Source organism: Amphiura filiformis, chromosome 3 (genome assembly GCF_039555335.1).
Source record: "Amphiura filiformis chromosome 3, Afil_fr2py, whole genome shotgun sequence".
In the NCBI taxonomy this organism is placed as follows: Eukaryota; Metazoa; Echinodermata; class Ophiuroidea; order Amphilepidida; family Amphiuridae; genus Amphiura; species Amphiura filiformis.
The window spans coordinates 81,422,494-81,438,990 of NC_092630.1; the positions used below are offsets into that span (position 1 = coordinate 81,422,494).

Sequence of the window (16,497 nt, forward strand, 5' to 3'; positions counted from 1 at the left end):
CAACGTGAAGCCGAAACTGTTTGTAGACAACTTGGCTACACAGGATACGCCTTAGCCACTAACTCAGGGGTGTTTGGAAAAGGGTCTGGCAAAATTGCATTCAGCCAAATCAGCTGCAGTGACAAAGACTTCTTGAGACCGTATGAACTTGAACAATGTATATTACAGGAGTCAGACAAGAAGAGTCGACATCAGGACGACGTTGGGGTTGTTTGCAATAGTAAGTATTTCCCCCGAGGGCACTCGACTTTTGAAGTGGGACTGGGACTGGGAGTGCCCCCAAATTCAGCCATATCATGGGCCAAAATAGTGTAAAATACAAAATGTTTGGGCGCACATTGTAAAGATAAAGCCATTTCCATCTTGATATTGGGCAAAAAAGAGTAAAATAGCAATTTTTGGTACATCGTCACAATAAAGCCCTTTTTTGAAGCTCGAAGACATACAGTCTCTATGTATTGTATGATGCAACTGTAATGTTTTTCGTCTGTGCCCCCGAAATTTTATTTTGCCCTTCCTGACTCTGCCACACATTGCGTCACACATGAGGTTTGTTACACATAGAGCCATCGTCTATTGTTCTTGGGAAAAGTGTTTTATAGCATAAGATTTCATTCATACTATCAAATCCATTTTGGCGACCTATATCTTGTTATAGTTTCATGCTCTTACGCAGCATTTCATGCAACCTTGCTTCAAATTCTTCTTTCCCGAAGTTGCTAACGTTGGTGGCGCTAGAATCTGGTCAAAATGTACTGCAAGAAATAGTACATGGTGTTTCCCTCTCTGCACCAATCCAAATTGCCGCCCTTATCTGCCCCATCCTATGACGTAGTTGTTTTCCACAACATGCTGATAGCCGATTTACTTATTTCAATGTTGGATTGTTTTCTCTGTGAGTGACCGAGTATGATTTTTGCTATGCTTTTTCCACTTGTCCCTGGAGAAGAACTGGTTGTTACGCAGTCGGATGAAGTGCGTAGCAGCATCAAACTGTCACAAGATATGTCACCAAAAATGGATTTGATAGTATGAATTCCCATCAGACAGTTTTAATGACAATCTAGATGAATATGATACAGTACCTTGTTCTATGCCTTGCAAAAACACAAGAGACAAAGTGAAACGTACATGCATAGTAGGTCTTTGGTACTTTCCCTAAAAGTTACCTGCAAATTAAATTTTTATTTCCATTTGGTAGGCTTAATTTATTGTTGTAAATTCTAAATATCGCAGGACTTTCAAAGTTCACATTTCAAAGTTTACATTACAAAACTTTGTGTGACATGTAATTGATCTGAAATCAAAGAAATCAGACACAATCATTAAATGTTCAAATGTTCCAGTGCATCAGAGGGTGTGGCCTAATGGTTAGGGTAGGTTATGGGTTCAATTCTTGGCGGTGGCAACATAATGCTGGGTATTGACTTTGAAAAAAAGTACGAGTTAAGTTGGCAACCCCAGAACGGAGCGCCATTCTACAGGATCCCTGAAAAACCTTATTATTATGGGGTATGCCCGAACCAAACAGAACCAAACAGTTGATGTTATTAAGGACTAAAACAGCTATCCCATAATTTTTGAATTTTGATAATTGACCACTCTGTTCTTCAATATTAAAGAATTTGACGAAAATATCATATTTTCAATCCTTTTTGCGGATTCATATGACAATCAATATGACAATGGACGCCTCGCGTGCAGTGATTGGTACTCCACATACAGCCATTGTTGATATTAGAATCCGTGAAATGGTTAGAAAATTATGTATTTTTTTAAAAGTCTTATATTTCAAGAACGGCGAGGTCAATTGTTAAAACACAAAAAGTACAATATAGCTGTTTTAGTCTAAAATTACATTAACTATTTAGTGTTGTTTGGTTTGGGCATTCAAATACCCCACAGTGCTTCCGACGGTATAATTCTTTCTGAGACACCCTATTATATCCGTGTACTTTGCGCCACAAAATCTTGGCATGCCCCTGAGACAAAACATGTTCATAATGTTTGTCAAAGGCATTTTGCTCTTGAACAAAAGCATTAATCTCCACTAGCTTTGGTATTATGATAAGGATCTAAGGAGTATTCTTGCCTTTTTCTTTTCAATTTTCTCCAGTAACATCCTACCCATCGTCTCGCCTTGTTGGTGGTCCACATGAAGGAAGACTTGAAGTCTACTTTCGGAATCAGTGGGGAACTGTATGTTTTGATGAAACCTCAGAGAAGTATGAGGAACAAAACGCCAAAGTACTATGCCGTCATCTTGGCTATGGCAGTGGGTCTATGGCACGCGCTTCTTCAACGAATTTTGGTTCCGGTAAAGGACCAGCGTGGTTGAAAAGTTTGTCTTGCTTGTCTAGTAATGACCCGGCTTTTATACAAGACTGTGTCCATCAGTGGGGCAGCAAAGATGATAGTTCATGCTCTAAGCGCAAAAATGAAGCCGTAGTTATGTGCAATAGTAAGTATGCGTTCTTTTTTAAATACAATAGAGAATCGACGACATCTTCCTAAAATCTGTAATATAATTTGTTTAAAATGCCGAAACGAAGGTAAGAATGGTAACGAAAGAGTGACCACTGACGTAGAAATGTGTTTTCATACTAACTTATATTTTCAGCCTGTCTCAAAAAAATTGTGCAAGTGAAAAGCGCCCTCTTTGGCAATTAGAAAGTACCGTTGTGACATAATGATTACATGAACGTCACGGGCGCAGTCTTAGCTCTCAAATGTCGTTTGTTCTGTTCAATTTGCTTGTTCCAATTTCGAGATATGTTTATTCAACAACGAAAGGGTAAAATCACAATTGTGCCACTTTTATTAGGGAAGAGAGCTGTACACGTAAATCATCGATAGTTGATGTTGATGCGTCTAAAGCACTCCCCCTTTCGGGGCGCATGCATTAGAAGCATCACCATCAGCACGCGTGCATTATTTTGTCTAATATCTCTCCCAACAAGTAATACGCGTTCATTAACCTATAACATGTATAAGTGCGCAATATTTGTTTGTCTTTTAACATGTCTTAAGTGACTAAGAGAACAGTATAAAATCATTGACATGCACATGTATTTAACTTTTACAGCAGAATGTGAAATATGTATTTATCTTTTAATCTCTTTTAAGTGGAAAAAGAGAATCATCATTCCTGCATCATGATAAAACAGTAAAAACAGTCAAAATTTTTTGTATTGTGTAATTGATGCATTCTTTTGATTTCACGAAGGAACTCTTGATAAACTTGATCCTATCACTATTACATGTAAAGCCCTCTTCCCTGGTAAAAGTGGCACAATTGTGATTTGACCCTTTCGTCTTTAACTAAACATATCTCGAGATCAAAACAAGCAAATTGAACAGAACGGCATTTGAGAGCTAAGATTACGCCCTTGACGTTGATGTAAGCAATATGTCACAACGGTATTTTCTAATTGCCAGAGAGGGCGCTTTTCACTTGCACAATTTTTTATGAGACAGGCTGTATATATGGATTTCAAAGTTATTTTTAGCAAAATTCCAATAAAAAGCCCACGTTTTCCAGACAGTTTCGGCAATCCAGTCTGTTGCCTTTATCAATGGTGTATGCCAATCGATCCTTTGGGGGATGGTATGACGTCATCGGAAGATGATGACGCCCTCTGAATCAATTGGTCATAAACGTGACTCAGTTGGTAGGCCCCTCGTCGCCGTTCATTAGGTTCTCTTTCATACATGGCAGAATATGTGTATTGTATTATGTAACGAGGGTGCCTAATTGAAAGTTTACCAATGTTTTAGAAGTATATCACCTTGAGTATCAAATAAACCTGTGGTTTTGTAAAAACATGTATTGTCTATGTTAATATCATTATTTTCTTTTATTTGTTCAGCATCTATACCTGCACCAGAAATGCGACTGGTAGATGGATCAGCGGATCATGAAGGTCGATTAGAAATAAGACATAATGGCCAATGGGGTACAGTTTGTAGAAGCGGTGGTTATTGGCAGTCAACCAATTCTGCTTCGGCAAAAACGGTTTGTCAGCAGCTAGGATTTAGTGGCGAGTCTTATGAAACATCTACCTCGCTGTTTGGACAAGGTACTGGGTGGGTATGGACGAGTGTAAACTTCTGCGCTGGAGATGTAGACTTTACTTGTATTGATGATGCTATCGGACTTATAAAGCCGAAAAGAGGGTCTACGGGGTGCGATCATGATGAGGATGTTGGAATTATTTGTAATGGTAAGAACTATTGGTCTTTAGCCTGAGATTGTTGTGAGTATTAAGAAATTATTTGAACAAATTTAAACTTAGCTGATGTTTGTTTGCACTTGTGTATTCCTTTTATAGAAAAAGCCAAATTTATATGAGCTTGATGTAGATGTTATAAATGTATCTATCACAATCAATGACACCAATATCAGCTAATATCCTGTTGGAGAACCAGACTAAATTAGATAGATCATTTCCGAATACATTAATAAAACAACTGATATTGAGCAATTTCACGTTATTTTTTCCAGTAAAAGTGACACCCCCCGTTCGTCTTGACAAAAGTCCAAATCCTTACGAAGGTCTTCCACAAATTCAATTTCGAGGAGAGTGGGGTTCTATTTGTCAGGCTGTGTGGGCTACCACAACTGCAACAGCTGTATGTCGTCAACTTGGATACAGTGGTTATAATGCAGAAAAAGTGCAGAAAAAAACCAATTGACAAAATTCGGATCTTCGCCAGTTGCAAGAATATGGCTGGCTGGAGTTAGTTGTCTGGATGATGCAGCTAGAGTGGATCAATGCAATCATAATCCTCTAGGAGCAAGCTCTTGTCAATTAGACGTAGCCAACATGGGAGGAATTATATGTGATGGTGATGGTAAGTAATAAATAAGTAAGGAATAAGTAATAATTGACAAATAATCGGATTGGTCATATGGGACAGTTAAAGCCATATTGTAACATTTGCTGAAGAGAATGCCCTCAATATTTTTAATGCTGTTTTTACGCACACAAAAAAATCCCCCACCGAAACTCTGTATACATAAAATTGGAAATTGTCATTAAGCGTTGAATATTTCATTGACATTAATAACATCTTCAATCACTCTTATTATACAGCAACAAATCTTCCAGCACCTATAAGACTGGTTGGTGGCAAGAATTCCTACGAAGGACGTCTAGAAATCAACTATGAAGGTGAATGGGGCAGTGTATGTATAGAGGATGGTCAGTCATGGGGAAAAGCAGAGGCTGACGTTGTATGTCGTCAGCTGGGTTTCCAACCCGATAGCTTTCTAAAAGGACAATCTTACGCAACGTCGGGCAATATATTTGGCGCGATTTCACATCAAGCTACAATTTGGCTGGATCGTGTAAAATGTGACTCTTCACAAGAGAAGTATGTGTTGAAAGATTGCGAGCACAGTGAATGGGGTGGACGTGGTGCCTGTGATCATTCAATGGATGTTGGAGTTATATGTGAAGCTGGTAAGTTACATATTTCACCAATATTATCACATTACGAGCGTATTTTTCATATTAACGCGAGTTGATTAGAATTTCTAAATATTAAGTCGCTCCGTTTCTTATATATTTTGTACACCACATTTCAATGGTTTCGAAATATACTAAAAATGTTTAACACAGCACTGATGTAACAGGGATAATCAGTGATTCGCCCAAAGAGGATATCCTAAAAAACTCAGATTTTGACATTTAAAAAGCCAAGTCAATAAACACAAAATGTGACATTAATGATACGAATACGAAAAGCACTTCATTATTCTTGTAGAAGTGAGACTGAAGAATTCGGAAACAATGTAACATACCAACCTGTTTGTACTAAAGAAATTTATCATCAAAGATTCTCTATTGTGATGTCAATCTAATCTGCTGAGCTTTAAACAATCGTTTTGAACAGGTACTGGTAAACACCAACTTTTACCACCAATCATTCGCCTAACTGGAGGAAGTGGATATCACGAGGGACGCCTGGAGGTTCTCTTCAATGGAGAATGGGGAACAGTTTGTCATCAAAAGAATTGGGACTACGGAGAGCTACCAAGGACTGTGTGTAAACAAATTGGACTACGTAATGGACCATCATCTCTAACTAGAAGGTTTGGTGCTGGCGAGGGTCGCATTTGGTTGGAAGGAATCCGGTGCACTGAAGATAAAGGAGATATAAATTCTTGTCAACACTCGGCCTGGGGTGCTGTGGCATGTGACCACTCGATGGACATTGGAATTAAATGTGACGGTATGTATTGCAAGTATATCAAGTAAAATCATGCTTGGTGCTATTTTATTCAGAAGTCATCTTTTAGAAGTTTATTATTACTTTTGACTTTCGACGGATTTCTCATTACGACATGCCCAAAAAAAAATGTGACGAACTTTATATAATCATGATAATGGGGAGTGGGGACCCCATTGTCCATTTTTGATGTACTGGTATTTTCTGTGTCTTTATATTTTTACAGTTCTCGAAGGATCTCGTGCTGGTATGATAATTGGCATACTATTTGCTCTGCTGATCGTGATACTTATTATCTGCATTGCATTGTTCTTTTACAAAAGGTATGTAATTCATTATAAGAATATCGTTCATGTGCTGAAAGCCATAACTCTTATCACTTGACACCAGTATCAAAATCCAATCAATCTTAACAATGCTTTGAAGTTTTTAATACACCTTGTGCGTTTATGACGCGAGGCATTGTGATAAATGGTTATCCTTTTTTTTTTAATCACAAAGTAGTAGTGTAACCCAACGTTAGTTGAACAGAACAATGAATACTGATAAGGCTGTTACCTTTGTTTGTTACATAGGACCCATAGCAAACCAGAACACTACAATGATGTACCTATGGAAGACAAGTGAAATGTGAAAAGAAGTTGCTGGAACCCACGACACGACGAATGACAATCTGAGGTCATATCAGGTGCTGTTAAAACTTGTCCCCAGTTATGTGAAGCCCAAGCTAAGATTCACAATTCTTCCTTATTGTTGTGATGATTAAATTTACTGGCAGTAATCGATAGATTCGACAGAAACACTGATGCCCATCTTTTAAATGATAATTTCACGTGGTACATGAAGTGGTATAATTGGCGAGTCTACGTGATCTGATCTACGCCGATGCTGCCATGTTACGAAACCGACAAAGAGACTATAAGATACATTAATGTTTCTCTGTCACAATCTGCCTTCATTATCATTATTTTGTATCGATGGCATTGCTCTATTATAGCAAGTATGGTATGAATCAAGAATAGAATACACCGAGTGAAATGCGTAACCAGTGGACCAACTTAGAAGATGTTGATACCTTCAAGTGCCTAACCGAGATCAACCTCTTCTCGGATGCCTCAACATTGAAAATACGGTGCATTTTATAAACTACTGCCGTAGTTTTAAAGCAGGACAGACATAATAGGAACCTAAAGATGATATAGGAAAGATTTTCAATTCCCATGCATGTAATTGAATACATGAATACAAAAGCCACCTAAGTCCATGCGAAGTTATTTTGAGAGAAAAACCCGTGTATCATTTTAATTCCTTCAGTTAGATTTACCTGGTCAAGATGATAAGTTTTACGTGCAAATGAGTGGATTAACCTGTATTAGGTATGACGATCCGCACTTCAGGGACTTCGTGGGGTTCATGTTAAATTTTGGACTTAGGTGGTTTTTGAATCATATACAAAGACAACAATGTTAGAATGAGATTACCACTAGTAAGATAATACAAAATAAAGCACACAGGTATGTATAATGTTGATAAGCATTCTGCCATGTAATATAAACCACACACTTTCCTTTATTAAACCCATTTTTGTTCAAAAGTCATTCTCTAGCAATGAATGTGTTACAAGTGGACTTTTATACATACTGGATTTCAATCAATGTGTTACAAGACTCAAATCATGGAATTGGGTGATTCTTTCATACATGCTATTTTTCACATGCCCAATAGACACAGAGAATGAATTTGAGTTGTTCTTTCATGCATATGACAGGCCTATGTATAGCAACAATTTCCCATGCTTAACTCAATTTGGCCAAAGTATGGACTTAGGTGACTTTTGTATTCATATATTCAATTGTATACCATGACGCACGTGCACATGGTATGCTTAAACAGCTTTACCCTTTATGTTTAAGGTGGTACTACACCCCTTGATAAATTTGTGACTATTTTTGAATTTTCTCAAAAATAATAATACACTGGTAATAAAGTTATGTATATTATAGGGCAAGGAATCCAGTTACTGCACTGAATTTCAGTGACTCAAGACAAGCGGTACATTATTTATGATAAGAAAAGAGGTACTGCTAGAATGTACCCCATTTCTTAATATATATAACTGTATAATGAACCATTTGTCTTGAATCACTGAAATTTCAGTGAAGTAATTGGATTCCTTGCCCCTATAATATACATAACTTTTGTTACCAGTGTGTCGTTATTTTTTAGACTGGCGCCACTCAAGTCTGAATATTGAATAGATGTATTTCCTCTACGTTCTTCCGAAATGTTTCTAGCTATGATATGATACAGGGGTCGTGCACTCATTCTGTAGCCCTACTAGATAGGTCCCTTTCACAGCCGAGAACCAATACCATCCGGGTTTCATCCTGCTTAGGAAGGGAATGGTAATATTGGTTCACGGGTGATATTTGTTTTCTAATTTCAAGAGACCTATCTGGTACGGCTACTCATTTTGCGACCCGTGAAGGGACCTGATAAATAAGAGGAAAATATTGTTTGGTAGGCTTATTATGGGGCTAGTTCAACATTTTGTGGCAATCAATCTTGAGACGCCTTTTCACATAATAGACAATATAACCACGCTAAAATGTGCAATATGTAAAAACTAGATTTTCAATTCAAATTATTATGATTCTCACAAAGCATTCCCTCTCTATTTAACACCCCAGTTTTCCTGTTATCATGTTTATTACAATGTGCAATTAAAATACATTTAAACTTAGCAAACACCTTTACCGGTACATTGTGTAAATTCATACGTGCATTTTCCCCAACTAATTTCAGAACCAACTGGGTCTTTCCTCAGTGGGTGTGTGAGATGCTGAGATCAGTGTTTCTAGAACTAGAAGATCCTCTACTAGATTTTCTCACACATCATTACCAGTTAGTTCTGCAATTATCTGAGAAAAACAGCCTAGTGAGTGCAGTTGTTTTAATTGAACATTTCTTCTATGCAAGTCCAATTGAAACACTGTATGGGATGTTTCAAGAGCTAAGGTGTGCTCTTTTCATCAGCCAGATGATGCACTGATCTGCTTGAGTTGTTGCCAGTTGACTTCTTGTTGGTATTGATTGAAGTGACACTCTCATCACCAGTGATCACGGTTGCTTAATTTGAATGTGCCATCAACTCTATTCATAGATTGTGTGCCCCGCCTCTGGATCTAGATGGATATGATGAGTTGATGGCACATTCAAATTAAGCCACCTTTAGATGTATTGATCACTGATGATGAGAGAGTTACTTCAATCAATACCAATGAGAAGTCAACTAGCAACAACTCAAGCAGATCAGTGCATCATCTGCCTGATGAAAAGAGTAGACCATAGCTATTGCAACGTCATACAGTAAGTGTTTCAATTGGACTTGCGTAGAAGAAATGTTTAATTAATGGAATACTACAGTCCTGATGAACTTAATCAAGAGTGCAGTTGAATGTTTTAATCTTTCTTTCGTTACCTGTACGCAGTGACGTAGATTTCTTTTTGACATTGGGGGATGGGGTTGGGAAAATTTATTGAAATATAGTGAATCCGGCACCTTTTGGCGACTAAACTGATGAAATATTGTGCAAAAGTGGAATAAATTCGCGCGTAGCTTTTTGGGTTAAAATGGCCAAATATGAGAAATCAGAAACCCACATACAGGCGTCAACATTTGGGGGATGATTGTATGGACCACCCCCGGCAAAATATTGAGGGGGGATTTGCCCCCCCCCATCCACCCGGGATCTACGCCTATGCCTGTACGTATGAGCTTACACAACTGTAATCTTACTGATGTTGAAAATGGTTGGTAAATTGTGTAAATTGGTACTGTTGTTGAAACAAGATTAGTTTCCTAGAAGATGATTACTTCGTATTGACATTAATATTTGAGACTGATGAATACTAGTATTGTAATCTGAAGTAATTCTTGTTACGTAAGTTTTAGTATAGAATACAAAATGTTAGAATCTCGGATCTTTTATAGTCAGTAAAAGTAATGTAATCATGTTATTACTTATGAATTAATTTAAAAACAAGAATCAGCTGAGTAGTTTAATTTCGGTACGTTTGTAAACTTATTGTATATTTTTACCATGTTAATATTGAACAAATAACATTGTAACATTTAACAGGAATGAATGCTATTATACGTAGTACAATGAAACCATAATAAGCATTACATGCATACAATTCCTTAAATGTAATGCTTCCTGTGAGATTTGTGAATATTTGTAGCAAAAATAAAATTACAATTTATTTTTGATCCATCTACAATGGTAACCTATAATTTAAGCTGTCCTTTTATTCAGCGCAGAAAAGGTTCGTGTTGTAATTAGCAAAGTGTTTCATTTTAAAGACTGGCGACAGAGACTTTAGTGCATATTATAGTCTTTTTTCTACTTGTTAATACTTTGCACATTTAAATGTATACATTATTGATTACAGGAACATTCCTTACATGATGTCTATTATTGTTCACCAACTTTGTTTATGTTCTGAATATTCTTGATATTTTGCCACTTTGTCTCTTTGTATCTCATGGTTTATCTAATTTTACAGTTTTACATCTTTTTCACCGACATTATTTCTTCCTTAGACGCTGGAAAGTATTCAAAGTATATTAGAATACTTGCAAACCAAAATATTCATTTCACTTGCGACCAGATGTAAATGGCTTACGTTCAATTAATGTCGAGGGTTTTATAGTTTAAATGCTACAGTGGTGCTCTTTGTATTGTATTAATTTCATTGCCTTGTTTATTCTTATTCATCGTGTTTAACTTCATAATCATGGTAATTCATGGTATTACGTTATTTCAGGATGCACCTAATATCATATTTGAAACTTTTGAATGTAGGGGTGCGTTTGAGGACGATGTCATTTTCTTTCTACGTGTTTTGTAAAAAACCTCTCGGGTCATTCACTTCGTGTATTGTTTGTATAATTATTATCATTACCAATGCTGCATACATTATTTAAATTAAGATGAAAGTCTGATTGAAAATAATTTCAATAGTTGTTGCATTATGCCCATTATGTAAATCAATAGTATTACTTGTATTTTGTGGTCTCAAAATTAAACATCAGGTTGAAAGAAAATTCTTAAATACTTAAGAAAGTTCCTGCAATCTTATTGCTTCTTACCCGTGTGATATGACACGATATCACACACTTAAGCGCGTGCGTGTTGACGCGATACTCGTACTCGCTATTTGAACCAATCGGAGGTGCATATAGCAACACCGGCTGATGGATTTTAAGGGTTTAATTTGATTAAAATTTGGTATACGTATGGTTTTGAAATTAAGTGTTAAAATTTAAAGTGTTTAAGAATGAGAATAAAGGTATTGTTTTTAGCTGCTGTCGTGCATCTGTCGTCTCATATAACACGCGACATCACTTTATTTTTGGCGTAAAACAACTCGGATTCGCCTCGTTGTTTTACTTAAAATAATGATGTCGCCCGTGTTATATGAGACGATAGATGCACAACAGCAGCTAAAAACAATACCTTTATTCTCTAAGTACTTGTTAATGCACATTACAAGATCAGACGACTTCATTACAGAAGAGATACTAACTTTTTTTATAGGATCTCTGATTATGAGATACACTCAGTCCGTAGGTGGTATATTCGCTACCACCTAACTTTATGCTCGGCTGTAACTGGTCTTGCATTATGGGTATTCAGGTATACAGATGTACAGTGTATATGGTTAACTATCTTTAATAGTAATAAAGGTGGAGTCTGCAGGTAATAAATCTCAGTGGTTTTGTCACAAGAATTGATTTGTATATTTAGAATGTCACTAATAGTATATTTTCACTTTAAGTGAATAGTGAAGATAGTTTAGTAAAATAGCTAATAAAAAGATGGTGAAAACAAAACGAAATAAAATATTGTATCTTCATTTATTATCTTACTGTTCCAATTAGTACTAAGAAGGAAAAGAAAAGGAAGAAGGAAATGATGAAAAATATAAGGATGAGAACAGTACGAAGAAAAAGGAGTAGAAGAAGACGTAGAAAAAGAAGTAGAGAACTAGATATGGTTGCGGTCGCCTGCGACCGCGAGCATGCACAACCGCCAGGTATTTTAGAAGGTATTTTGTTTAACACCGGAAGTGACGCCTCATAACCTTTGACCCTAAATAAAAATCAATAATGTAAACGAGATCTGATTGCGTTCGCCTGCGACCGCGAGGATGCACAGCCAGCAGTGACAAATGAGTTATGGCTCCGAATCTGTGAGAACCGGAAGTGATCCCTTAATTACCTTTGACCCCGCAAAATATTACATAGTGCTTAGGATGTCATAAGGAATATTCCTGGTGAATTTTCAGCTTTATCGGAACTTATACATGGATTATGATTTTTTTAAATTTATCATTGACCTTTTGACCCCTTTAATGACCTTTGACCTCAATGAAAATAAAACCTTATATACAACGACAAAATGCATTGTTCCACTTTTAATTAAAAAATTCTACTATGTTTAGTTGTTGAGATAAAAATTCTTGAAGTTATTTAGCTAAAACAGGAAGTTACCCTTAATGACCTTTGACCCCCAAAATAAAAAATACCATGCATACACCATGTAACACTAATTCATGTATGATGGGTATATTACTCTGGTTTGTTTACATTTTGAGATAAAAAAAATTTAAACTTTTTTGATAATTTTGGTTTTTGACCGGAAGTAACCCCTTAATGACCTTTGACCCCAAAACTGTAGGCATCCTAAAGACCCTAGATAACAGCGATGCATGTGTGCTAATGGCGACTCTCTGCTATGTAATTTGTAAAGACAGTGATTTTTTGAATATTTTTTACAAATTTTTCAGACTTTTACCGGAAGTGACCCTTAATGACCTTTGATTCCAATTTTGTGGTATAACTTTTAGACACTGGCTATAGATGACGCATGTGTGTAAGTGACGTCACGGTGCTATGTAATATGTGGGAGGAGTAGCATTTTTAGTGAAAATCCAAGTTTTGGCCATTGACCGGAAGTGGATGACATTTGACCGGAAGTTGATCATGTGACATCTGTGGCACCACCAAACGGTTATACTGACCAAGTATGGTCAACATGCCTGAAAGCATGTGGCTACGATGGCTGATCATAGTGTTGACAGAAGAAGAAAGAAAGAAAGAAATATAACTGCGGTCGCCTGCGACCGCGAGCATGCACAACCGCCAGGTATTTTAGAAGGTATTTTGTTTAACACCGGAAGTGACCCCTCATAACCTTTGACCCTAAATAAAAATCAATAATGTAAAATATGCGGGTTAGTCCTCAGTACCCAGGACCTGCACGTTATACTTTGTCAACTCGGGAGTTGACAAAGTATTTAATCTAAGACTCGTTTCTTACTAGGACAATTTTCTATCTATAGAAACAAGTCATAAACGGTTTATCAACTGCGAGAGAAGACACAATGCATGGTTTAAGACTTGTTTCGAAGTAGGGGAAATTGCCCTAACCTGGGTAGACGAGCTTAAGAGGCAGCGGCGTCACCGGGGTAAACTTATGATTTGCCACGCGCAGTTTCTAATCAAACACACGATCACTGAAAATCCTAATATTTTTGGCACAAATTGAGGGAAATTTTCACATTTATGTCCCCTCCCCCCCCCCCCTCAGATTCCCAACTATTCGGGAAAATTCCCGGTGGCGCCACTGCTTGAGGCTCTATTAACATTGCATAACAAAATTAAATAATTATTAATAAATTGTTTCAAATTCAAGAAATACATGTGTACTATATATAGTGTTTCAATGATGATGATTAGAAATAACAATCTGACCAATAAAACAATAACAATTATGAAAATACATTTTATTGCACAAGGTTACATTTATTCGTACATTTATTGCATAACAAAATTAAATAATTATTAATAAATTGTTTCAAATTCAAGAAATACATGTGTACTATATATATTGTTTCAATGATGATGATTAGAAATAACAATCTGACCAATAAAACAATAACAATTATGAAAATACATTTTATTGCACAAGGTTACATTTATTCGTTCATTTATTGCATAAAGTTACATTAATTATATTGCAATTTGTTATTTTAATATTAGTGATAATCATTTGGTTTCGAACAAAGGAATAGCAGACCATTAATCAAGTCTGAATCTCAATAATTCTTAACTCAAAGCATTAAGTTAATTCATATTTAATAATCATCTAAAACGATATTGGTGTTTGATTATAATTTTATTAGACGCTATGAATTATAAAAATACGTTTTATTGCACAATTTAACATTCATTCGCACATTTTAATACACAGAGTTACATCTGTTATTTTGAACAGAATTACATTTTATTTGCAAGGAGAGTTACATTTTATTGCAACTTGTTACTTTAATATTTATAATAACATTTATCTGGTTTGGAACAAAGGAATAGCACGTAATTAATTAAGTCTGAATCTAAATAATCTACTCAAAGCATTCAGTTAATGTAGATGTATAGGGGAGACCGGGGCAAAGTGGACCAAATTTTTTTTGTCCAGCCCAAATAGGATTACGAAGCAAGGCAAGGCAAAACTTAGGCCTAAGGTTTATAATCTTACCTTAGGACTGCAACTAATAAATGATATTAATGAAGTTGATAAAAATGCAGCTTTATTAAATGGTGTGAAGTTGAAAAAGGTCGTTCCGCTTTGCCCCAGGTTCATTTGGGCCGGGGTAGAGTGAAACGTGGAGGGGGCATTACAGAAATGCATCCCCTTCAGGTGTGTTTTCATTGTCAGCTAATATGACTTGAAAGTGTTCATTAATATGTAATTTTTGCCAATATTTTACTAAAATTCAACGCATAAATGTTCATAACATTTTTTTTTGATAGAATATTCATATTGGTTTCAAACTTGGTCAACGTGTTCCTAATGACTTCCAGATAATTTATGCATAAGTAATGAGGAAGCCGCCCTAATTCGCATAATTAATTAGCATTTATGCAAATTAGCTCATTAATTATGCAAATTTGCAAATTAGGGGGCGGCTTCACTATATAATACATTAGAACATATTAGAAAAACTTTGACCAAGTTTCAGGGCAAAAGTGTGCAAAATAAAAGTGCATGAACATTTATTCATTGATTTTGAGCAAAATTGGCAAAAAATACATATTAATGAGCCTTTACAGTCCTTTTAGCTTATTAACTATAGAAACAATAGGATACAAAGAAAACAAACAAAAGGCATATTGATCAGTGTACTTTATCCTACTCAATTAATCTGTTTAAAACATCGGCCTACTCAAAGCATTTTCTAATATCTAGAAAATGCCTCCAATACCACCTTAAGGTGCAGGATTGAAACCCGGGGGGGGGGGGGGGCTCCCTATCTGAACTGACGGGTATGTTCCAGTAGTATCATAGGTGGTTCTGGATGTTGGAAAATTTGAATGGTCAAGTAGCAGAAAACAGCAAAAAGGGTTAGTCATCATCGGGTATGAAAACTGTGAAAAAGTGGGGTCATTGGGTAATTGCCCAGTAGGCCTACCGTAAAATGTGGTAACTTTGAGCACTGGCACTTTTCAGAGTTTTTAAACCACTGCCTCCAAACAAAACCAATCATATTTCTAATTAAGTGTTATTTATGACAATAGTGCTCCCTTCTACACCTTGAAGCTGAAATTTGCGTACCTGTGTTTTCCTTAGCTAATAAAATTTTTGAAGGTATTTCGTTTTATACCAGATAGTACCCCTTAACGACCTTTAACCAAAAATAAAAAAACCACATATACATTACGTAAACCCAATTCATGTGTGAACATATACCATCACTCTCCTATGTTTTTCTTGGCTGATAAAAATTTTATAAGGTATTTCGTGTTATACCGGAAGTGACCCCTTAATGACCTTTGACCCCAAATAAAAAAAATACCACATATACAATAGATGAACACAATTCATGTGTGAACACAACATCACTCTCCTTTGTTTTTCTTGGCTGATAAAAATCTTTGAAGGTATTTCGTGTTATACCGGAAGTGACCCCTTAATGACCTTGGACCCCAAATAAAAAATACCACGTATACAATAGATAAACACAATTCATGTGTGAACACACCATCAATCTCCTATGTTTTTATTGGCTGATAAAATTTTTGAAGGTATTTCGTTTTATACCGGAAGTAACCCCTTAATGACCTTTGACCCCAAATGAAAAAATACTGCATATTTACTATGTAATAACAAGTCATGTGTGGACATACTGTTACTC

The 16,497-nt window shown here is 36.2% G+C and overlaps 1 protein-coding gene across 1 annotated transcript in view; it reads left to right on the forward strand.

Annotated features, from left to right (window-relative positions):
• The first annotated feature begins 1,383 nt into the window (after positions 1–1,383).
• LOC140147532 (scavenger receptor cysteine-rich type 1 protein M160-like) overlaps positions 1,384–16,497 on the forward strand; it is a 41,924-nt gene continuing 26,810 nt past the window's right edge. The window contains 10 exon segments of the mRNA XM_072169314.1: positions 1,384–1,420; positions 2,117–2,461; positions 3,870–4,223; positions 4,505–4,697; positions 4,700–4,854; positions 5,097–5,465; positions 5,899–6,237; positions 6,461–6,557; positions 6,810–6,857; positions 9,040–9,172. Coding sequence (XP_072025415.1) covers positions 1,384–1,420; positions 2,117–2,461; positions 3,870–4,223; positions 4,505–4,697; positions 4,700–4,854; positions 5,097–5,465; positions 5,899–6,237; positions 6,461–6,557; positions 6,810–6,857; positions 9,040–9,172 — 2,070 coding nt within the window.